Below are 25298 nucleotides of genomic sequence, written 5' to 3'. Positions count from 1 at the left end.
TGAAGTGCACTGGGATTTGGATTGGGATTGCGTTGAATCTGGAGAGCAATTTGGGGAGAATTGCTGTCTTAATAATATTTACTCTTTTGATCTATATATGGTATAATCTATTTACTTAGATCATTTGTTTCTCTCAGCAATGTTCTATAGTTTTCAATTATAGGTTTTTTATATCTTTTGTCCGACCTATCCCTGTTTTTCATGTTTATTTGTAATATTTTTCAATTTTGGTTTCTGACTGTTAGTTGCTAGCACGTAAAAACACAAGTCATTTTTTAAATATCGATATTGTTTCTGGCAACTTTTTAAAACTAACTTATTTTCATAGGTATTTGTAGACTGTAGAATTTTCTACACAGGTAATCCTGTGGTCTGTGAATAAAGACAGTTTTGATTCTACCTTTCTAATGTGGATGCCTTTTATTTATTTCTTTTGAGATACAGCAAGTCTTTTTTTTGTTTTTGGATCTCATTTGGTCTCCCTACCGCCACATCCTTGTTGATTTTTAAAAATTTTTTGGATTATGAGTAACATTAACATTGTTATTATTAACTGTGTGAAGAAGGTACACTGAAAAATGATCACCTCTGTCACTTTTGTTGTATTCTTTTCTCCTCATCCTTTATAGCCTGTTCCCACCCACATCATAAATTCATCTTTTAATCTTGCTTAATTCATAGTGTATAACTTTCACATTTTCAGAGGAGTTTATTTCAAAAAAAAAAAAAAAAAAGGACTAAAAATGCCTTTAGAATGAATCAATTTAGGCCTAACCAGTGTAACGGCATGGTTAGCTGAGCCTTTTTTGTACCTTTTGAAGATAGTTTTAAATGCCTGTGTTATAATATATGACTACTGCTTGCAATATATCTACTTTTACATGTCAGCTCAACACTTGACACTTATAAAACTTTTGGCCTACTGGTTCCCATTACAGATTTTTAAGAATTTAAATGTGTTTTCTTTCAGGTTAGATTTTGTTTTGGTTTTTAATTTTTATTGTGCTTTAAGTGAAAATTTACAAATCAAGTCAGTCTCTCACATAAAAACTTAAATATACCTTGCTACATAATCCCAATTACTCACTTTTTTTTAATGAGGCAACCCGCTCGCTCCCTCCACTCTCTCTTTCCATGTCCATTTCGCCAGCTTCTAACCCCCTCTACCCTCTCATCTCCCCTCCAGGCAGGAGATGCCAACATAGTCTCAAGTGTCCACCTGATCCAAGAAGCTCACTCCTCACCAGCATCCCTCTCCAACCCATTGTCCAGTCCAATCCATGTCTGAAGAGTTGGCTTCGGGAATGGTTCCTGTCCTGGGCCAGCAGAAGGTCTGGGGGCCATGACCACAGCGGTCCTTCTAGTCTCGGTCAGACCATTAAGTCTGGTCTTATGAGAATTTGGGGTCTGTATCCCACTGCTCTCCTGCTCCCTCAGGGGTCATCGGTTGTAGCCAGGTACCATCTAGTTCTTCTGGTCTCAGGATGATGTAGTCTCTGGTTCATGTGGCCCTTTCTGTCTCTTGGGCTCATAATTACCTTGGTGTGACCTTGATGTTCTTCATTCTCCTTTGATCCAGGTGGGTTGAGACCAATTGATGCATCTTAGATGGCTGCTTGCTAGCGTTTAAGACCCCAGACACCACTCTTCAAAGTGGGATGCAGAATGTTTTCTTAATAGATTTTATTATGCCAGTTGACTTGGATGTCCCCTGAAACCATGGTCCCCAGACCCCTGCTCCTGCTACGCTGGCCTTCGAAGCATTCAGTTTATCCAGGAAACTTGTTTGCTTTTGGTTCAGTCCAGTTGTGCTGACCTCCCCTGTATTGTGTGTTGTCTTTCCCTTCAGGGAAGGTAGTTCTTATCTACCATCTAATTAGTGAATACCCCCTCCCACCCTCCCTCACTCCCCCCTCACGTAACCACAAAAGAATGTTTTCTTCTCATTTTAAACTATGTCTCAAGTTATTATACTAGTGGTCTTATACAATATTTGTCCTTTTGCAACCAACTGATTTCACTCAGCGTAATGCCCTCCAGGTTCCTCCATGTTATGAAATGTTTATCGATGCTTAGGATTCCATTGTGTGAATATACCATAATTTATTTATCCATGCATCCGTCGTTGGGCACCTTGGTTGCTTCCATGTTTTTGCTGTTGTAAACAGTGCTGCAGTAAACATGGGTGTGCATATATCTGTTTGTGTAAAGGCTCTTATTTCTCTAGGATATATTCCGAGGAGTGGGATTGCTGGATCGTATGGTAGTTCTATTTCTAACTTTTTAAGGAAGCGCCAAATCGATTTCCAAAGTGGTTGTACCATTTGACATTCCCACCAGCAGTGTAGAAGTGTTCCAATCTCTCCACAGCCCCTCCAACATTTATTATTTTGTGTTTTTTGGATTAATGCCAGCCTTGTTGGAGTGAGACGAAATCTCATTGTAGTTTTGATCTGCATTTCTCTAATGGCTAATGATCGTGAACATTTCCTCATGTATCTCTTAGCTACCTGAATGTCTTCTTTAGTGAAGTGTCTATTCATATCTTTTGCCCATTTTTTAATTGGGTTATTTATCTATTTGTAGTTGAGTTTTTGCAGTATCATGTAGATTTTAGAGATCAGACGCTGATCCGAAATGTCATAGCTAAAAACTTTTTCCCAGTTTGTAGGTAGTCTTTTAATTCTTTTGGTGAAGTCTTTGGATGAGCATAGGTGTTTGATTTTTCGGAGCTCCCGGTTATCTAGTTTTTCTTCTGTGTTCTTTATAATGTTTTGTATACTGTTTATGCCATGTATTAGGGCTCCTAACGTTGTCCCTATTTTTTCTTCCATGATCTGTATCATTTTAGATTTTATATTTAGGTCTTTGATCCATTTTGAGCTCGTTTTTGTGCATAGAGTGAGGTATGGGTCTTGTTTCATTTTTTTGCAGGTGGATATCCAGTTATGCCAGCACCATTTCTTAAAAAGACGGCCTTTGCCCCATCAAACTGTTTTGGGGCCTTTGTCAAATATCAGCTGCTCATATGTGGATGGATTTATGTCTGGATTATCAGTTCTGTTCTTTTGGTCTATGTATCTGTTGTTGTACCGGTACCAGGCTGTTTTGACTACTGTGGCGGTATAATAGGTTCTAAAATCAGGGTAAGGTAAAGTAAGGCCTCCCACTTTGTTCTTCTTTTTCAGTAATGCATTATTCATCTGGGGCCTCTCTCCCTTCCATATGAAGTTGGTGATTTGTTTCTCCATCTCATTAAAGAATGTCGTTGGGATTTGGATGGGAATTGCATTAAATGTATAGATCGCTTTTGGTGGAATAGACATTTTTATAATGTTAAGTCTTCCTATCCATGAACAAGGTATGTTTTTCCACTTATGTGAGTCTCTTTTGGTTTGTTGCAGAAGTGTACTGTAGTTTCCCTTGTATAAGTCTTTTACATCTCTGGTAAGATTTATTCCTAATTATTTTATTTTCTTGGGAACTACTGTAAATGGCATTGATTTGGTGATTTCCACTTCGATGTTCTTTTTGTTGGTGTAGAGGAATCCAACTGATTTTTGTATGTTTATCTTGTATCTCAATACTCTGCTGAACTCTTCTATCAGCTTCAGTAGTTTTCTGGAGGTTTCCTTAGGGTTTTCTGTGTGTAAGATCATGTCATCTGCAAATAGAGATACTTTTACTTCTTTCTTGCAAAGATGCCCTTTATTTCTTTATCTAGCCTAATTGCTCTGCCTAGGACTTCCAACACAATGTTGAGTAAGAGCGGTGATAAAGGGCATCCTTGTCTGGTTCCCGATCTCAGTGGGAATGCTTTCAGGCTCTCTCCATTTAGGGTGATGTTGGCTGTTGGCTTTGTATAAATGCCCTTTATTGTGTTGAGAAATTTTCCTTCTATTCCTATTTTGCTGAGAGTTTTTATCATGAACGGGTGTTGAACTTTGTCAAATGCCTTTTCTGCATCAATTGATAAAATCAAGTGATTCCTGTCTTTTGTTTTATTTATGCGATGGATTACATTAATTGTTTTTCTAAAGTTGAACCATCCCCGGATACCTGATATGAATCCCACCTGGTCGTGGCGAATTATTTTTTTGATACGTTTTTTAATTCTGTTGGCTAGGATTTTGTTGAGGATTTTTGCATCTACGTTCTTGAGGGATATAGGTCTGTAATTTTCTTTTCTTGTGGTATCTTTACCTGGTTTTGGTATCAGGTGGCTTCATACAATGAGTTTGGTAGTATTCCGTCCTTTTCTATGCTCTGAAATATCTTTAGTAGTAGTGGTGTTAAGTCTTCTCTGAAAGTTTGGAAGAGCTCTGCAGTGAAGCCGTCTGGACCAGGGCTTTTTTTTGTTGGGAGTTTTTGGATTACCTTTTCAATCTCTTCTTTCCTTATGGGTCTATTTACTTGTTCTACCTCTGTTTGTGTTAGTTTAGGTAGGTAGTGTGTTTGTAATTCATCCATTTCTTCTAGGTTTTCAAATTTGTTAGAGTATAATTTTTCATGGTAATCTGATATGATTCTTTTAATTTCAGTTGAGTCTGTTGTAATATTGCCCATCTCATTTCTTTTTCGGGTTATTTGGTTCCTTTCCTGTTTTTCTTTTGTCAGTCTGGCCAGTGGTTTATCAATTTTGTTGATTTTTTTTAAAAAACCAGTTTTTGGTCTTGTTAATTCTTTCAGTTTTTCTGTTTTCTATTTCATTTAGTTCAGCTCTGATTTTTATCATTTGTTTTCTTCTGCTGCCTGTGGGTTTCTTTTGTTGCTCTCTTTCTATTTGTTCACGTTGTAGGGATAATTCTTTGATTTTGGCCCTTTCTTCTTTTTGGATGTGTGCATTTATTGATACAAATTGACCTCTGAGCACTGCTTTTGCCATGTCGCAAAGGTACTGATAGGAAGTGTTTTCATTCTCATTGGATTCTATGAATTTCTTCATTCCATCCTTACTGCCTTCTATAATCCTGTAATTTTTGAGCAGGGTATTGTTCAGTTTCCAAGTGTTTGATTTCTTTTCCTGTTACTGATTTCTATTTTTATGGCCTTATGGTGAGAGAAGATGCTTGGTAACATTTCAGTGTTTTGGATTCTGCTAAGGCTTGCTTTATGACCTAATATGCAGTCTATTCTAAAGAATGTTCCGTGTGCACTAGAAAAGAAGTATACTTGGTTGCATTTGGGTGGAGTGTTCTGTATATGTCTGTGAGGTCAAGTTGGCTGATTGTGGCATTTAGATCTTCCTTGTCTTTATTGAGCTTCTTTCTGGATGTCCTGCCCTTCACTGAAAGTGGCGTGTTGAAGTCTCGTACTATTATTGCGGAGCTGTCTCACTTTTCAATGCTGATAGAGTTTGTTTTATGTATCTTCCAGCCCTGTCATTGGGTGAATAAATATTTAATATGGTTATATCTTCCTGGTGTATTGTCCCTTTAATCATTATATAGCGTCCTTCCTTATCATTTCTGATGGATTTGACTTTAAAGTCTATTTTGTCAGAAATTAATATTGCCACTCCTGCTCTTTTTTCATTGTTGTTGCTTGATATATTTTTTCCATCCTTTGAGTTTTAGTTTGTTTTTGTCTCTTAAGTTTAAGGTGTGTCTGTTGTAGGCAGCATATAGACGGATCTTGTTTTTTAATCCATCCTGCCACTCTCTGTCTCTTTATTGGTGCATTTAGTCCATTTGCATTCAGAGTAATTATGAATTTAGTGCTGTCATCTTGATGTCTTTTTTTGTGTGCTGGCAGTTTCTTTTTCCCACCTGACTTTATGTGCTGAGTAGATATTCTTTATATATTGTCCTTTCCTCATAATTGTTGTTGTTGATTTTGTTTCTGCTGAGTCTGTATTTTTTCCTTGTATTTTATTTTGATGAGTAGGATAGTTTGTCTCCTTTGTGATTACCTTATTATTTACCCCTATTTTTCTAAATTTAAACCTAACTTTTATTTCTTTGTATCACTCTATCTTCCTCTCCATATGGAAGGTGTATGATTACATATCTTAGTCCCTCTTTATTATTCTAATGTTGTCTTCTTTTATAGAATAACATCGCTGTTAACCCTTTTTTGATGCTTTTTTTTTTTTTTTTAAATAATCTTGCTTTGTTTTTTTGGATTTCCCTGTGTGGGTTGACTTCTGGTTGCTCTGCCCAGTGTTCTAGTCTTGGGTTGATACCTGATAGTATTGATTTTCTAACCAAAGAACTCCCTTTAGTATTTCTTGTAGTTTTGGTTTGGTTTTTACGAATTCCCTAAACTTGTGCTTATTTGGAAATGTCTTAATTTCACTTTCATATTTAAGAGACAGTTTTGCTAGATATATGATTCTTGACAGGGAATTTTTTTCCTTCAATTTTTTAAATATGTCATCCTATTGCTTTCTTGCCTGGGTGGTTTCTGCCGAGTAGTCCGAGCTTATTCTTATTAGCTCTACTTTGTAGGTGATTTTCGTTTATCCCTCGCTGCTCTTATGATTCTCTCTTTATCTTTGGTTTTGGCAAGTTTGATTATAATATGTCTTGGTGACTTTCATTAAAATCTACCTTATGTGGAGTTCGATGAGCATCTTGGATAGATATTTTCTCATCTTTCATGATATCAGGGAAGTTTTCTGCCTACAAATCTTCAACATTTCTCTCTGTATTTTCTGTTATCCCTCCCTGTTCTGGTACACCAGTCACTTGTAGGTTATTTCTCTTGATAGAGTCCCACATGATTCCTTAAGGTTTCTTCATTTTTTTTTAATTCTTTTTTCTCATATTTCTTCAAATACATTAGTGGCAAGTGATTTATCTTCTAGTTCAGTCTAGCTTCTACTTGCTCAGTTCTGCTCCTCTGACTTTCTGTTGAGTTGTCTACTTCTGTAATTTTATTGATAATATTCTGAATTTCTGATTGCTGACTGTGGATTTTTTCCAGCTTATTAAACTTTTCATTATGTTCCTGAATAATCTTTCTAATTTCTTCAGTTGCTTTATCTGTGTGTCCTTTGGCTTGTTCTGCATATTGTCTCATTTCCTTCCTGATGTCTTGAAAGGTTCTGTATATTAAACTTTTGTATTCTGCATCTGGTAATTCCAGGAATGCACTTTCATCTAGAAGATCCCTGGATTCTTTGTTTTGAGAGCCTGTTGGGGGGATCATGGTCTGTTTCTTTATGTGACTTCATATTGACTGTTGTCTCTGATCCATCTATATGTTATTGTATTAGTTTATGCTTGCTTACCGTGTCATAGCTTCTTTCTTTGTTTTGTTTTGGTATACCCCTATGGGTTGCTTGAGTGAGCTAGCTTGATTATTTTCACCTTTGGAGCTCTGACGTCCTGTCCCCAGATGGCTAGAGCTGTTATCAGGTATATCAGTCTAGGAGTCCACTCAGTTTTCTTGTATGAATTCAGCTCAGGTTTCCAGGTAGCTGATCATCCAGTGTGTGGTACAGGCTCTGTCCTACAGTCTTAGAGGGGCAGGGGTGATTGGCGTGTATACTGGTATCTGATTGCAGCAGGGCGTTGAGAACCGACCCCTGAGTGTCTCTGAGGAAAGCGCATCCCTGTTCCCTAGAACGTGTAGGTGAGTGGGTTCTGCAGACAGACTGTGGGCACCCAGAGTTTTTGGTTGTAAGGACTGGGAGGTGCCAGTTATCTTTGGACCCCTGTTGTGGGTGGTTGGGTGACCTGAGTGGAGCTACCAGTCCTTAGGTCCCTGATGTGGGTAGGTGAGGACCTTGTTTAATAGGCAAAGCAATATCAAACATCAAACACCCACCTGTCCACTGTACAGCTGAAATGGTTGGAGTCTGCCAACAAGGGCCTATTCTCCCGAAATGGGCCCACACAGGTCCATGCAGAAGGGAAAGGTGCTCCAAGTCCACAGACAGTTTATGCCTGGACAGGAGCTGCTTCTGTCCTGAGCTCCCCTGGTTATTGGAGCTAGCAAATTATCTTTTCCCCTAAATGCAAATTTTTTTTGCTCTCCCAAGGCCGGGACGATGGCTCTGGGTGCTCACCAGGGTCTATCTCAGACCCAGGGATTCAGCCTCTGAAGCCAGCTTGGGGTGCCGGGGCCCGGTAACATATACACAAACACTTAGCTTTTGCCGAGAGCACGGTTCTCAGGTTCCAGAGGTGTGTGTGGGCTGTGTGGCTGCTGCTTGTCCCTGAGGAAACTGCTGCCGAGTGCTAGTACCAGCCCGCTGCTGCTGCCGCTGCTCAGGAATGGTGCCTCAGGGCTCCCCGCCTTTCAGGTCTGGTCAATCCTTTCCGCTTCTGAAAGGTCTCTTCCTTCCCCTGCCCCTCAGTTCGTTGTCTGAGCTTGCCTTTGAAGTTCAGGGCTCCCAGCTTGTCACAAATATACTTGTTTCACTCGTTTTTTTCGGGTGTTTGTTGTAAAGAGGGCTCGCCGGAAGCGTCTGTGTATTCCGCCATCTTGGCTCCCTCAGGTTAAATTTTTAAAATAATGTTGTTAAAAGAATCTTTGGATTTCTATTGTCAAGTCACTATAAAGTTATTAATGGCAGAGAAGGGTGAGGGTGATCAAAACATACATTAAATTCTCTGGGAGCGTTATTTCAAAGAGAAATGTTGGAAGGCTGGGGAGGAAAGACCCAAAGTGTGAGCACTATGAATTACACAGGATCTGTCAAATAGGAATAACTGTAAGATATTCGTCTGTATGGATCATAACAAATGGATAACATTATGAAGAACAGGATTTCCAGAACATATAATTGTGCTCATGCAGAACCTGTACATAGACCGAGAGGCAGTCATTCAAACAGAACAAGGGGATACAGTGTGGTTTAAAATCAGGAGAGGCATTTGTCAGGGTTGCATCCTTTTACCATAGTTTTTCAGTCTGTACGCTGAGCAGATAGTCAGAGAAGGTGGACTATATTTACAAGAACGGGACATCAGGATTGGAGGAAGACTCATTAACAACCTGTGATATGCAGATGACAAAACCTTGGTTGCTGAAAGTGAAGAGGATTTGAAGCACTTACTATGAAGATCGAAGACTAGACTACAGCCTTCAGCTTGGATTACATCTCAGCATAAAACAGAAATCCTCACAACTGGACTAATAAGCAACATCAAGATAAATGGAGAAGATATTGAAGTTTTCAAGGATTTCATTTAACTTGAATCCACAATCAATGCCCATGGAGCAGCAGTCAGGAAATCAAAAGACACATTACATTCGGCAGATCTGCTGCAAAAGACCTCTTTAAAGTGTTAAAAAGCAAAGATGTCACTTTGAGGACTAAGGTGTGCTTGATGTAAGCCATGGTATTTTCAGTTGCTTCAATATGCATGTGAAAGCTGGTCAGTGAATAAGGAAGACGAAGGAAGAATTGATGCCTTTGAATTGTGTTGGTGAAGAATATTGAATATAAATGGACTGCCAGAAGAAGGAACAAATCTGCCTTGAAAGAAGTACAGCCAGAATTGCCCTTCAAAGGGAGGGTGGTGAGACTTTGTCTTTTGTACTTTGGACATGTTATCAAGAGGGACCAATCCCTGGAGAAGGACATCATGCTTGGTAAAGTAGAGGGTCAGCAAAAAGAAGAGGAAGACTCTAAATGAGGTGGATTGACAGCAGTAGCTGCAACAATGGGCTCAAACATAGCAACGATTGTGAGGATGGCACAGGACTGGGCAGTGCTTCTTTCTCTTGTGCCTAGGCTTGCTATGAGTCGGAGCTGACTCGACAGTACCTAACAACTCTACATGGTACCTGTTTCTTAAGTTAAAAAAAAAAGGTAAGATACAAAAGTGCTTGGCAGTAACATTGTCTCAGCTGATTTGGGAGCCACCCCCACCCATCCCATCACCCTATAATGCTAAGCACATGGGTCCCATTAAGGCAGGTTTAGGTAAAAGGTGGGTGATGTCATCACGCTCTCAGGCTTAAAGACCAAAGTCTTGTTGTTACTCATTGCTTGTTATATCTGTTAAATTATAATAATTACATAAGAATTTTCTTTTTTATTTCTACCAAGCTAAACTGGCAAGACGCAGTCAAGAAAGAGAAAATCTTGGAATGCTAGTCTGGTCACCTAATCAAAATCTCTCAGAGGCAAAACGTAAGTCTTCAAACACATTTATTTTTCACTCTTTTTATTTAACGTAAGGTTTTAAAGGTACCTTTGTGGCTAAAATTCTCAACATATATTTCATTTCTCATAAATTCTTTTTCATTTCTCTATTTAAAAGAAATAATTTGGAGTTTGGAAATAACTTTTTTTTTTTTTTACTGTGGTCTGTCATAATGACTTAAAGATTTTTAACCTTGTGGTTTCATAATTTCCCACTTTTTCCACAATGCTTTGTGTAGCTAATTCTGAAGTAACTAGAAAGAGAGACTCAGAGTGGGAAGAAAATCATGACTCATCATGTACCTCCCTTAGCTGGGAATTTATAAATTTCTAAGGACAGAGAAATGGTCAGATTTTTAAGGTGAAGATTAAAAAGATGACAGAGTCCAAATGTGTATTATTGGAAATAGACCTTATAAGACCTGCCTAGCTGGAAGGAAAACTTTGAGTTGGCAATTTATTTGTTTTATGTTTTAAAAGTTTATTAGGATGAATATTCTGAGCTACATTTCATTTTTGGGGGGGTGGGGGTGGAAGGAAGGGGCCCTGTAGCTGTTGGTAATATTAATTGTATTTTCAGAGTCTGATTTCTCAGCTTTTCTGTCCCATCTGTTCAACTGATGCCATACAAGATTAATTTTTTGTTATACTTTTCCATAAGTTAAACTGCCATTTTCAAAGTCTTTATTTTCTTCATAACTTCGTAAGAGAAAACCCAAAAACCTGTTGCTGTTGAGTCGGTTCCAACTCATAGCGATCCTATCGGACAGAGTAGAACTACCCCATAGAGTTTCCAAGGAGCGCCTGGTAGATTTGAACTGCCAGCCTTTTGGTTAGCAGTTGTAGCACTTAACCACTAAGCCACCAGGGTTTCCTCATGAGAGAGAAGAAGACTAAACTCCTTTTTTGAGAATTTTTCAGCAGGGATTTGTGAATGGTCTTTTTGGGGTCTGTGAACTTGAAATTCACATGCAAAAAAGAATTTTTTTCATTGTACTTTAGAAGAAGATTTGTAGGACTAGTTTCTCACCAAACAGTTAGTACACACATTGTTCTATGACACTGGTTAACAGCCCCACGACGTGCCAACACCGTCCCTTTTCAACCCTGGGTTCCCTATTACCAGCTTTCCTGTTCCCTCCTGCCTTTCAGTTCCTGCCGCAGGGTTGGTGCACCCCTTTACGCTTGTTTCGTTCCATGGGCATGTTACGTCTTTGGCTGAAGGTGAGCCTCAGGAGTGACCTCATTACTGAGCTGAAAGGGTGTCGGGGGCCATACACTCAGGGTTTCTCTAGACTCTCGTCAGGCCGGCAAGTCTGGTCTTTGTTTTTGAATTAGAATTTTGTTCTACATTTTTCTCCAGCTCTGTCCAGGACTCTCTGTTGTGACTCCTGTCAGAGCAGTCAGTGGTGATAGCCAAGCACCATCTAGTTTTACTGGACTCGGTCTGGTAGGGTCCATGGAAGATGTGGTCCATTAGTCCTTTGGACTAGTCTTTCCCTTGTATCTTTAGTTTTCTTTATTCTTTGCTCCTGAAGGGTCGAGACCAGTGGAGTGTCCTAGATGGCCGGTCACAGGCTCTTAAGACCCCAGACACTATTCATCAAAGTAGAATGTAGAACATACTCTTTATAAACTCTTAATGCCAGTTGAGCTAGCTGTTCCCTGAGACCATGGTCCCCACAGCCCTCAGCCCAGCAGTTCAGTCCCTCAGGCATTTTGGATGTGTCTATAGCACTACCATGACCTTGCCTTGTAAGGTTGTGTTGGCTTCCCCAGTATTGTGTACTGTCTTACCCTTCACCAAAGTTTCCACTTATCTATTGTTACTGTTTTTCCATCCCCACCCTTCCCCTCCCTTGTAACCGTCAAAGATTGTTTCTTTTTATATGTAAACCTTTTCATGAGTCTTTATAGTAGTGGTCTCGTACAGTATTTGTCCATTTGTCAATGACTTATTTCACTCATCATAATGTCCTCCAGATGCACACATGCTATGAGATGCTTCCCAGATTCATCCTTCTTCATCGCTACGTAATACTCCATTGTGTGTATGTACCATAGTTTATCCATTCATCTGCTGAAGGGCATCTAAGTTTCCATCTTTTTGCTATTGTGAACAATCTTGTAATGAACAAGGGGGTGTGTATATGTCTGTTCGTCACATGCAAAATTTTTGATGAACGTGCATTTTTCTGGAGAGAGGCATTGAATTCTATAAGGGGTCTTTTGACAAAAACAGGTTAAGAACCATTGCTCTAGAACACGGCAGGGCTTAGAAGGCCATCAGTGGTAAATGTCTCTAAGGAGTCTATTACATTGAGAGTAAAATTGGAACTCTTAGGCTTCCATCAGGATTTCCCTAATTGTGTTTTGAAGTATTAAAATAGTTGTTAACAGGTTTCCGCTGCCAAGTAAGTGTGACAGATGATGCATATTATATTCTTCTCTTGGATATTCAAAATCCATGCTCATCATATTTAGGGCGCTGAGAACATATCATCAAAGAAACATGTTTAATCTTTACCCAGAGGGATCTTGGTTTGTTGTTTTATGTGCAACACCCTCCATGGGACACAGGAAATTTGACTGCTCTTAGTAATGTCAACTTCAGCAGTAATAAAGTAGTTTTCTCAGTATAATCTGTTTTTTTAAAGAATATCTTAATTTTACGTTCTTCGGGGTGCTATTTTATGAGTTTATAATGGAGAACAGAACGGGAAGAAAAGAATATTGGCACTTCTGGTACCTTTGTGCTAGGAAAGACCTTTTAAGAATTTTCTGAGTTTTTTTTTTTTTCTTTCCACACTTGCAGCAATTTACAAAAATAATCCATTCCATTTTAGAACATGCTGTTCTTTCTTGGATGGAGCTGAAAATATGCCTCCCTATAATTTTTAAAGCTTTATTTCCCTGATATCTGTTAATTAAGTCTGCTTCCCTGTGAGTTTTAGATATTCATTCATCCTGCCTCCCTGATGACCTTAATCCAAGCTAAACCTACCTCGTTGCTTTAAGTTTTTTTCAGATGATATGAGTTCTGGGTCTGTTTACATCTCTGTTGCTCTCCTGGATACATTCCAGTCGGTCACAATGCCCATCTTAAGTTATGGTGTCCAGGACTGAAAATTAATAATAGTAAGTGTTTGATAAATTTTTATGCCAAGCATGGTGCTAAAATGCTTTCCATGATCCTATATCATTCAGTCTTCAGGATAACCCAAGAGCAAGTTCTTGCCTCCATTTTACAGCTGAGAGTTTAACAGTTCAAAGAGTATTACAAAACTAACGCAAGTAGTCAGTGATGGAACCAGAAGTAGTGTCCAGGCTTGCTGACTCTTCACTCATGGGTCATGTTTCTAAACATTGCTCCCAGGTTGAGTTTGTTAAGTCTGTTTCCTCTTCATTCCAGCCATGCATACCTCTGTTACTATAGTTTAAGATTGTATTAATACCTTTTGCTATTTATTACCCACTGGAGTCTTTGGAGTCAGAACTTTATTTTGTTTTTTCTAGACCTAAAAGAAAAGAGCAGAATATGGGAAAGTTAGTGGACTTTTAAACAAGGGCAATTTGTAAGCCCTGTCAATATAGGTTAAAACTTTAAAAGCCATAAAAAGTAATGTTTATATATTGGTGAACATTCAGAAGACACAGAAAAGTATAAACAAGAAAAAAATCACCCATTATTCTGTTACTCAGTGATAACCATTATTCTGCATTTTCGAATACTTCTTCCAGTCTTTTTCTCTGTGCATGTTTGCATAATTGAAATGGTGGTGTGCCCATATGTGGGTGTGTTTTGTCTTCCTGGTGCCCCCTAGAACTTTCACTTTGGAGCCGTGGTGGCACAGTGGTTAAGAGCTTGGCTGCTGACTTAAAGGCTGGCAGTTCAAATCCACCAGCTGCTCCTTGGAAACCCTATGGAGCACTTCTACTCTGTCCTGTAGGGTTGCTATGAGTCAAAATCGACTTGATGGCAATGGATTTGCTTTGAGTTTTGGTTTGTCTTCCTAAACCTTGACCTAAGCACTTCCCCATGCTGTTAAAAGCCTTTTACAACATTGTTAATAACTGGGTAATATTCCATCATATTCATATCAATGTATGCAGTCATTGTTCTGTTGAATATTTAGGTCACTCCTAATTTGTTGCTGTTGTAAAAGAAAGCTACACTGAAAATTGAGTCACAGCATGTTGGCCTCTATTTATTTTTAATATTTTCTTAAGACGTATTCCTAGAAATGGAATTGTGGCCTGAAGAGAGCTTTCCTGAGTGCCTGAATGCAAGGATGGCGGTGTAGTGTGGGTTCCTTGATGTGGTTTTGGTTCTTTTTTTTGTGCAACATTGGGCATCATACTCCTTGGCTAGTAGTCTAACCATAGTTAAGCCTCACAATATTTTAAATGTAATTATAGTGTTAAAGCAAACAAGTATATAAAATTTGCTCATTGCCATCTGTCCTCTCCTCTTCACCTCCCCCCGTTCACAAGCAAAAAAAGAGAAATCTTTTCTACATGCCTTTTTCATTTTAAAATAATGTGTAAGCCTGGGTTATTTAGCATTTATTCTGACTTTAAGTAGGATTAAGAGATATAGTACATATATGCAGTTCTAGCAGGTATCTAAAATTCTAAGTAAGATTGTCTGTAAATCCCTGGCTTTTTCTGTATTGGTTTCTTCTCAGAGGGCTGTTCTAGAATTCTGCCTGATAGGGTTACTGAAACTTTTTTTTTTTTTTTTAACTTTAGTAATATACTTTATTCATTCAGTATATTGAAAATGGTATCATTTGAATACTCATTCAGTTTTTATAATATTAATGAGATGGATGTTTTACTTTTTTTTTATATTGGAAATCCGGTGTGTGTGTTATACTAGCAGCACACCTCAGTTCAGGCCAGCCGTACTTCCAGGGCTCACTAGCCTTGTGTGGCTACTGGTTACCACACTGGACAGAAGAGAATGTTGCTCTTTACTGTGGTTTTCTTAAAGGAGCAGGGCAAGAGATGTTACACAGCATATAAAGGCAAGGTCCCTCCCTAGATGGCACAAATGGTTTGTGCTTGACTACTAACCTAAAGGTTGGCAGTGCTAACCCACCAGAGGCACCACAGAAGAAGGCCCTGGCGATCTGCTTCCCTAAGATTACAGCCAAGAAAACCTTGTGGAGCAGTTCTACTCTGGGATCGCCATAGTTGGAATTGGCTCAACAGCAACAGGTTTGGGTTTTTTGTTTTTATCATAAAGGCTACGTCCTTAAAATCTGCTTTAGACAACTCTTTCCGAAGTTTCCCACTCAGACAACTGCTAAGATTCCCCCACCCCACTGACCCTCAGCTCCCTCTCTACTCTGTCTCACTCTCCACTTTCACTTGCTCCTTCTCAGTTTACCTCTCTTGCCCCAAACCCTGACACTGAAACCACTAATTCTCCGAGAATCACTTCTCCTGAAATTGTAGTGAAAACAAATTGCTACCCTATTTGCTTATTCTTTTTTTTTTTTTTGTAAACTTCAGATGAAGGTTTACAGAACAAACTAGTTTCTCATAAACAGTACACATATTGTTTTATGACATTGGTTAACAGCCTCATGACATGTCAACACTCTCCCTTCTTGACCTTGGGTTCCCCGTTACCAGCTTTCTTGTCCCCTCCTTCCTTATTGTACTTGCCCCCTGGGCTGTTGTGCCCCTTTAGTCTCATATTGTTTTATAGGTCTGTCTAATCTTTGGTTGAAGGGTGAACCTCGGAAGTTCTAAAAGGGTGTCCGGGGGCCATACACTCAGGGTTTCTCCAGTCTATGTCAGGCCAGCAAGTCTGGTGTTTTTTCGTGAGTTAGAATTTTGTTCTACAATTTCTCCAGCCCTGTCAGGGACCCTCTATTGTGATCCCTGTCAGAGCAGTTGGTGGTGGTAGCCGGGCACCATCTAGCTGTACTAGGCTCAGTCTGGTGGAGGCCATGGTAGATGTGGACCAGTCTGTGGACTGATCTTTACTTTGTATGTTTAGTTTCGGTTACTGACAGTTTTAAAAATTGTCTTATGATTATAAAAATATATGCTCATTACCGAAAATTCAAACAATACAGGATGTATAATGTAGCCAGTGAGAGCCTCCCATAGCCATTTTTTACAATGTCTGTATTTTCCCTAATATTTTAATGCATATTAACAAGTATTTAAATTTTTTTCATAAAATATGAGCTGTTTAGCAGTGTTCTTAATATATCTGTGGCTTTGTACCATCTCAGTGCATTTGCCTAATTTTTAACTGTACCAAATATGAATGTACCATCATTTAGCCTTTTTTTGGGGACAGATATTTGAAATCTTTTTCTTTTTTTTTAAACTCTTTTAATAAAAGCTGCAGTGAACATTTTCATTTATTTATTTAGGATAAATCCCTAGAAATAGAATTCATAGTTCAATGGACAAATAATATTATTTCTTTTAAACAAACAAACAAACAAAAAACCCAAAACTCAGTGTCTAAAATTTTAAAAAGTGAAAAACTGTCCTACTTTCCCCAAGTTAACAGTTGTTAATTTTCTGGATGTCTGTTAGTCCCTGTAAAAAAAACCAGTTGCCATCGAGTAGACTCCGGCTCTGGCAACCCCACGTGTGTCAGAGTAGGACCGTGCTCCCCAGGGTTTTCAGTGGCTTGTGTTTTGGAAGTAGGTTGCCCAGGCCTTTCTTCTGAGGCGCCTCTGGGTAGACTTGAATCTCTCCAATCTTTCGGTTAACAACCAACCGCGTTAATCATTTGCACCACCCAGGGATGCTGGTGATCCCTGTAGATTTATCTTTTTCCTGGAATGACTTGACAGCAACTAACAACAGCAGACATGATGAGTGTTCCATAGTTTACGCATTTCTGAACGGTGCTACAGTGAACAGCCTGTGGGTGCGTCTGAAAGACAAGTTCTTACAAGCTGGGTTGCTAGACCAAATGGTACGTATATTTTAAATTTTGGAGGATTTTTCCAGATTTCCTCTAAAGAGATATATGTATGTGTGTCTGTTTTCCAAAACCACCATGGCACTAGGTATATAAATTTTTGAAACTTTGCTGAACTGATAGAAAAGGATTTTATTAATTATTACTAAACTTAAAAGGCATTACTATAATTTAATTCTTTTTATGTCTTATTCCATTTTTGATTTATGCGTATATATGTACACAGGCACACAGCTAAAATTTATTAATCTTATTTTGATTTAAATATATACTTGAACAAAAAATGTGTATGTGTATATATAAATTTATTAATCTGTGGCCCCTAGTATACTCTCACACTGAAAAAGGTTCCCCCTGCTACCCCCCAAAAAACAAACTACAAAAATATATACCTGTGTTTTCTTGTGATCCTGTCCCCACTCCCTGCTTACATGTTTACTCCATTTAGAATTTATTGAATTATTTTTTTCCCTTTACTTATATTAAACTCAAAGGTCTGTGTTGGGCTCGGGCTCTTGATTTTTATTTCATTGACCTGTTGATTCCTGTTTGAGTAGCATTTTCATTCTTTTCCATTTTTCTGGCTCAGTATTTATTTGTCTAGGTCAATCTTAGATTCATGGTGTTAAATTCCCTCCAGAAGTATCTCTGTGGGGGCTACAGGTAGTTCCTGGCTTACAGTGGGGGCCCGTTCCGACGACTTGGTCGTAAGTTGGTTCTGACATTAAGTGAAACACCTTTCTTTTTTTTTTTTTTCCTTAAGTTTCTTTACTAACTGCCTTTTATTATTAGTATCTTTATAAATCCAATCTTTATTTGTCTTTGGGGGTTGGAAACATTACATATGAACTTAAAGAAATGATGACATCAGCAAATTATGCGACGCAGCATTGTATGTAGTACTTATTACCAGCAATAATAACGTGTACCAGAAAAACCAAAAATGGACAGTCGGAAGTGTGATTCGTCGTAACTTGAATTACATCGTAAGCCGGGGACTACCTGTATACTGAATTTGATTTTATATAGTGAGAAGTGATTTTCATTCATTTTTATTGAGCAGCTTTGTGTGCCTGGAATCAGGTGTTTGGGATTCTGGAAATTTATAGTCTATCTGGGGAGAGAGAGAAGAAAATGAACATGTAAACAAGTAATTTACTTGTATTTTCTCTAGTCGAACTCACCTCTTTTTAGAGGTGAAAAACTGAGTCTAGGAAGTTAAGTGCTGCAGCCTCACAGCTAGTTTGGAATGGAGTATGGGCTGGATCTCCAGTCTCCAGCCTGCATTTTATTTTTGTTCATGTATCTGCCTTCGTGTGCTCCTTCATTTAATAAATTGTAAATTGAATACTTAAAGCACTGCTAATATCACACTAGTTGCCTTGGGTGCTGTCTGAAACATTCAGTGGCGATTCAGCCTATATGTACCTAGGTACCTGGTAGTCCTGGAGGAGTGTACCTTGTAGAGAGACTCCTTACATGTAGAGAAAGTCGACATGGTTCCAAGCAGCATAGATAGGGACCCGAAAAACCCACTGCCGTCAAGTCGATTCTGACTCATAGTGGCCCTATGGGACAGAGTAGAACTGCCCCATAGGGTTTCTAAGGCATGGCTGGTAGATTCGAACTGCCAGCCTTTTGGTTAGCAGCCCAGCTCCTAAGCACTGCGTCACCACGGCTCAGTGGATAGGAACAAGAGAGTTTAAATAGTATTATATCAAATGATTGTGGAAATTTACTTAGTGAAAATTACTTGATGAAAGAATGACATGAGATTTAGGGGACAAAGGAGTGAATGAAGTAAAAATAAACATGTGGTGGAATCAAGAACTTTGGCAACAGTGAGGGAGAAATGGAAAAATGCTCACTAATTGGACAAGAGGACAGTCGGTCTTACATTGTTTTAGCATCCAGCATCTCTGTGTACCATTTAATGTTCTGTTGCTTCCATTGGGACCCAACGTAAAGCTCCATCTTCTCCTGCATGAGAACAAGGAAAGCTTTGGAGACTGTTGACATTTGAGTAAAATGTAGAAGAATGAATAGGAGTTCGCAGGATGGACAAGGGGCACAAGTGCACTCTAGACAGAAGAAATGATGGCATTTGTATTCGTAAAGGCAGGGAGAGAGGGAGATTGGGGGGGAGGGGTCCAGTGCTTTAGTTTTGAGACCTGCTTAACTGGAACACATGTCTTTGGGGGAATGAGAAGCAGTGATACTGGAAAAGCTGAATTCTTAGAGCTGAGGATTCCCTGAAGGATTTTTAGCTAGAAGGGGTAAGGTTTACATTAGAAAGCTAACTGACAGCCCTGTGGTTTAGAGAAGAATAGAGAATCCAAACCAAACCAAACCCACTGCCCTCAAGTCGATTCCGACTCCTAGCAACCGTATAGGACAGAGTAGAACTGCACCATAGAGTTTCCAGGCAGCGCCTGGTGGATTTGAACTGCTGACCTCTTGGTTAGCAGCCGTAGCACTTGACCACTACGCCACCAGGGTTTCCGATTAGAGGTGGTAAATTGTTGATACCGTTCCAGGGGAAAGGAGTAGATGCCCTAACCAAGGTCAGTGCTGTTAAACAGAGGTTTGATGGATTTAGGAAGTCAAATCAGCAATGATCCAGAGTGCCTGGATATGCTCAGAGGAGATGAAGATCATTCCAGTATGGGGTTAGGTGAGTGGTCCAGGTGCCCTTTAACATGCCTGCTAACCAGATGGTCAGTTGTTTGAACCCATGAGCTACTCCTCAGGAGAAAGATGTGTCAATCTGATTCCATAAAGATTTATAGTCTTGGAAACCCTATGGGGTAGTTCTGCGCTGCCCCGTATGGTTGCTTTGAGTCAGAATCAACTCGACAGTAGGGAGATTTTTTTGTTGTTGTTTAAAGCGTGATACTACATTTATTCCACCAATATCTGTTGAGACCAACTAGGCCGCCTGTTTCTGTGCTGTGACATCATCTCCGTGTTGGCGGTGCTCCCCAGACCCTGTTGTGATTGTACAGCTGCCCTCCTGCATGGATGTTCCCCTTCTCTCCCCTTCCCCATCTGTAGGCATCCTCCTCACCCCATTCCAGACTGCCCTCCCTCAGGGTCTTCCTCCTAAGCTTACTTGGTCTCCACCCCAGATGCTCAGCTCTACCTAATGGCTTTTGGACTGGCTTGCTGGGGAAGAGGAAGAGAGAACTCCTGATTTTGACAGAAAGACCTGGGCCAGTTGCCATTGAGTTGACTCCCAACTCATGGCAACCCCACGTGTGTCAGACTAGAACTGTGCTCCATAGGACTTTCAGTGGCTGATTTTTCAGAAGTAGATCACCAGGTCTTTTTTCCTAGGCACCTCTGGGTAGACTCAAACCTCCAACCTTTCTGTTAACAGCCAAGTGCATTAACTGTTTCCACCACCCAGGGACTCCAAGACACAGGGGCCTCCTGCTATTTCACACTCTACCAGAGCACCAGCCCCCAGAGTACACCCTGTGTCACCCAGTCCCAAGTGACTGGTCCTTCTGGTTCTCTTGGCAACCCGCACCGCCTTTTCTCTCCTGGGGTCCTGCAGCAATGGATGCCGTAGCCTGACTTCTCACACTCGTTGCTTGCGTGTGGAGAAGCAGTTCAAAGTTAGCAAAACAAAGTGATGTTGGTAACAAATCGAAAAAGGCTTACTAGATGAATAGTCTTGTCTTCTTTGACGTGTAGGTACAGTCAGGCCAGGTTTTAGTCCCAGTCTTATTCCCTCTTTCCTTTTTTGTAGAAAACCAAAAAGTTTTCTGAGGCAGCTGTAGTCAAATGTGATGCAGAACTGTGGCCTGGGAACTCTTAGAAGGGCGTCTTCAGAGGATTTTGAACACAAATGGGGTCATACTTACAGTGTTTCAACTTTGATTTTCCTGTAATTAAAAATTAAACTGAGTTTTGATACTGAATGGTATCCTGTTTTGTACCTTAATTTATTTAACCGTGTCCCATTGTTGAACATTTAGCTTTTTTTCAGTTTTTTACTACTGTAAATAACACATGAGTTAGTAGGAATTTATAATGTGCTTTTCCAGTAGAAGAGAAGCCTGCCTTCATTCTGCAGCTCAGGTTTCCCAGTTAAATGCATTCATGTTTCTTTTTCTCTGGCATTGTAATAATTGGAATTAATTATTTATATAGTTATTTCTCTTACCAGCCAGAATATAAGTTCCATGAGGGCAGAGATTATTTATTTTAATCATGACTATAGCACCAGGCACACAGTAGGCCTGAGAACGTTGTTGAATCAGTGGATAATAATTAAATGTGAAATATGTTACTTTGCCTGTTTCTACAGCAGTTCTTATTGAGGGTTTCTTTACTGAATAAAGCAAAACTCCTCTCAAGATTCAAGCATTGAAAATGGTAGGACTTACAGTGGGAAAATCTGCCCCCTCCCAGCATGCCTGCTGTATGCCAGTACTCTAACGGCCCCCCTCACCGCTCCCTCACCATTCCCTCACTGCCCCCCCACCACCTCCCTCACTGCCTCCTCACCATTCCCTCACTGCCCCCTCGCCATTCCCTCACTGCCCCCTCACCGCCCCCTCACCATTCCCTCACTACCCCCCTCACCACCTCCCTCACTGCCTCCTCACCATTCCCTCACTGCCCTCCTCACCACCTCCCTCACCGCCCCCTCGCCATTCCCTCACTGCCCTCCTCACCACCTCCCTCACTGCCCTCCTCACCATTCCTTCACTGCCCCCTCACTGCCCCCTCACCATTCCCTCACTGCCCCCTCACTGCCCTCCTCACCACCTCCCTCACTGCCCCCTCACCGCCTCCTCGCCATTCCCTCACTGCCCCCTTACCGCCCCCTCACCATTCCCTCGCTGCCCTCCTCACCACCTCCCTCACTGCCCCCTCGCCATTCCCTCACTGCCCCCTCACCGCCCCCTCGCCATTCCCTCACTGCCCCCTCACCGCTCCCTCGTCATTCCCTCACTGCCCCCTCACCGCCCCCTCACCGTTCCCTCACTGCCCCCTCACCACCCCCTCACCATTCCCTCACTGCCCTCCTCACCACCTCCCTCACTGCCCCCTCACCGCCCTCCTCACCATTCCCTCACTGCCCGCTCACCGCCCCCTCACCATTCCCTCACTGCCCCCTCACTGCCCCTCACCACCCCTCACCATTCCCTCACTGCCCCCTCACCACCCCCTCACCATTCCCTCACTGCCCTCCTCACCACCTCCCTCACTGCCCCCTCACCACCCTCCTCACCATTCCCTCACTGCCCGCTCACCGCCCCCTCACCATTCCCTCACTGCCCCCTCACTGCCCCTCACCACCCCTCACCATTCCCTCACTGCCCCCTCACCGCCCCCTCACCATTCCCTCACTGCCCTCCTCACCATTCCTTCACTGCCCCCTCACCGCCCCCTCACCATTCCCTCACTGCCCCCTCACTGCCCTCCTCACCACCTCCCTCACCGCCCCCTCACCATTCCCTCACTGCCCCCTCACCGCCCCCTCGCCATTCCCTCACTGCCCCCTCACCGCCCCCTCACCATTCCCTCACTGCCCCCTCACCGTCCCCTCACCGGTCCCCTCACCACCCCCCTCACCGCTCCCCCTCACTGCATCCTCACCACACCCTCACTGTGCCAGTGTGCAGCTCAGCTTTCAGTCCCAGGGCCGACAGAGGGAAAGTGACTTGTACCCTGCTGTTTGTGACCAGACCTTGTAGTATACCCATGTACGACCTGTAACATAGCCCCTCTCTGTGTTTCCCTCGTACATACACATTCATGTATGCACATATGCACAAAACAGGGAAGGGCCTAAGAACCAGTATCTTAAAAAAGTTTATCAGATAATTCTGATCAATTAGGATTGGGACTGCTAAATTAGAGCACAGCATTCACTAATGCAGTTAAAGGATTGGCTTTGATTATTCTTGTTAAATCAGTTGTATGGTCATGAACTATATCCCCACCTCTATTGAATCTCCACAAATATGTATGAAGGGATTAACTTTAATAATATTTTACATTTATGTATTTTGACTTCCCTAAGCAAGCTCCTTACAAAGACCAGGATTTTGACTCGTGGTCCAGGGCTGTCTCCACTGTAGGTTTTTTTGAGGTTAGGGGAGAATTAACAGTGTCAGTTTTCATACCTTTCCTGCCATTTAATGTTAGAGGATGTTACTGTCCTTGTTTTAAACATGGCTCATTCCTTCGGCTTGTAGTTTACAAAGCAAAGCATAAATGGTAGCTAATGAAATTATTTTGAGGACTGAGTTGCCTGCAGAAGGAAAGTGTGTCACTGCACTGATTGTGTTCTTTACCATGTATATTTTGGACATTTTTAAGGAGAGGATGTGCCTTGTCTTGATTTTTTTTTTTGAAAAAATCAAACCCCTTGTCGTCAAGTTGATTCCAACTCATAGCAACCCTATAGGACAGAGTAGAACTGCCTTATAGGGTTTCCCAGAAGTGGCTGGTGTATTTGAACCGCCACCCTTTTTGTTAGCAGTCGAGCTCTTAACCACTGAGCCACCAGGGCACCTTGTCATGATTAGTCATAGCTAAATGTCATTCTAGTGATTATTCGTTTTAAAAACATGTGAGTTTCTACATATATATTATGTATACATCTTACATAGTGATATATAAGAATGTAAATACTTAAACTCCCTGAAAGGATACACGAATGTATGAATACTAGGGTAACAATGGAGGAATGCTCTTATCCTTTTTCTCTTGGGATTTAATTGTTTTTTAATGCAGCACACGAAAGTTTAAATTTAACATTAAAAAAATTTTTTTTAATTACTCATAAAATATTAACCGTGGAAGAGACTTTTAAGGTCATACGGTCAATCTGTTCTTTTACCGGTAAGTAAAAATAAGGCACAGAGTGGGGGGATATAGGATGTATCCAGTCATACACTTGAAACTGGAAGGAGGAGATAGGGTATTTAGGTAGGAATAGATGGCAGAAGCTGAATCCAAACGTGTGTAGTTAAGTATGGTGTTCCTATTTCCTATCTTCAGTAGATGGGGTTGTCTGAGACTGGGTGGGATTTTGTAGAATTAACCGAGAGGTGGGGGTGGGGGCTCATTGAATAACTACATTAGTAAATAGCCTCTTCATGAGGCTGGAGGAATCCCTAAGACTGTTGCCCTGAGATCCTCTTTAAACCTTGAGCAGAAATTACACCCTGAAAGCACCTTTTAGCTAAATAGCAGCTTAGCTCAAAAAGTAAAGAATTTCACTCTTGAGAACTGTGCCTTCATAAAAATTTTTCTGGTAGCTAACTATAGCAGCTTAGCTCAAAAAGTAAAGAATTTCACTCTTGAGAACTATGCCTTCATAAAAAATTTTCTGGTTGAGACCAAAGAACAGTTACTGTCAAGCATAGTTGGAGAATAGTTACGCTAAAGCATAGATGAGAAGAGTAAGACTAAATTAATAGGAGTAGAACAACTAGAACGGGAATAATGAGAATGTTGACACACACTGAAGAATGTATAACCAGTGTCACTGAACACTATGTGTAGAAGTTGTTGAATGGGAAGCTGTTGGGCTGTGTATACTTTCACCGAAAATATAATAAAGCATTTAAAAAGAAAGAAAGACACAGCCTCTTCAAAAAGAAATCACATTTTATTGCTGTCTTTGAAGGACTGGTAGATTATATTAACACTCTGGCAAAGCCCTTTAACATCATTAATGTTGTTGGGTGCTGTTGAGTCAATTCTGACTCCTAGTGACCCTATAGGGCAGAGTACAACTGTCCCAATAGGGTTTCCTAGGCTGTAATCTTTACAGGAACAGATCTCTGGGTCTTTTCTCCTGCTGAGCCACTGGTGGGTTTGAACAGCTGACCTTTCGGTTAGCAGCCGAGCACTTAACCATTGCCGTACTCCTATTTTTAGTAGCTCCCAACCCTGGTTGGGGAAACCCTGGTGGCATAGGGGTTAAGTGCTACGGCTGCTAACCAAGAGTTTGGCAGTTTGAATCTGCCAGGCACGCCTTGGAAACTCCGTGGGGCAGTTCTACTCCATCCTATGTGGTCGCTATGAGTTGGAATCGACTTGACGGCAGTGGGTTTTTTTTTTTTGGCTAACCCTGGTTGGAACCCTGGTGGTATAGCGGTTAAGTCCTCAGCTGCTGACCAAAAGGTTGGCAGTTCAAATCCATCAGCTGCTCCTTGGAAACCCTATGGGGCAGTTCTACTCCGTCCTCTAGGGTCACTATGAGTC

At 40.9% G+C, this 25298-nt stretch overlaps 1 protein-coding gene across 3 annotated transcripts in view; it reads left to right on the top strand.

Annotated features, from left to right (window-relative positions):
• The window catches only part of RCOR1 (REST corepressor 1), a 137824-nt gene that overhangs the window by 82086 nt on the left and 30440 nt on the right, over positions 1–25298 (top strand). For all 3 annotated transcript variants that reach the window (XM_049899661.1, XM_049899660.1, XM_049899659.1), the window contains exon 3: positions 10007–10090. In XM_049899661.1, coding sequence (XP_049755618.1) covers positions 10007–10090 — 84 coding nt within the window. The remainder of the gene's footprint in view (positions 1–10006; positions 10091–25298) is intronic.

The sequence above is a fragment of the Elephas maximus genome, chromosome 10, assembly GCF_024166365.1.
Source record: "Elephas maximus indicus isolate mEleMax1 chromosome 10, mEleMax1 primary haplotype, whole genome shotgun sequence".
Taxonomy (NCBI): domain Eukaryota; kingdom Metazoa; phylum Chordata; class Mammalia; order Proboscidea; family Elephantidae; genus Elephas; species Elephas maximus.
The sequence above is the reverse complement of the archived record's forward strand: the minus strand, read 5'-3'. Positions and strand labels throughout refer to the sequence as shown.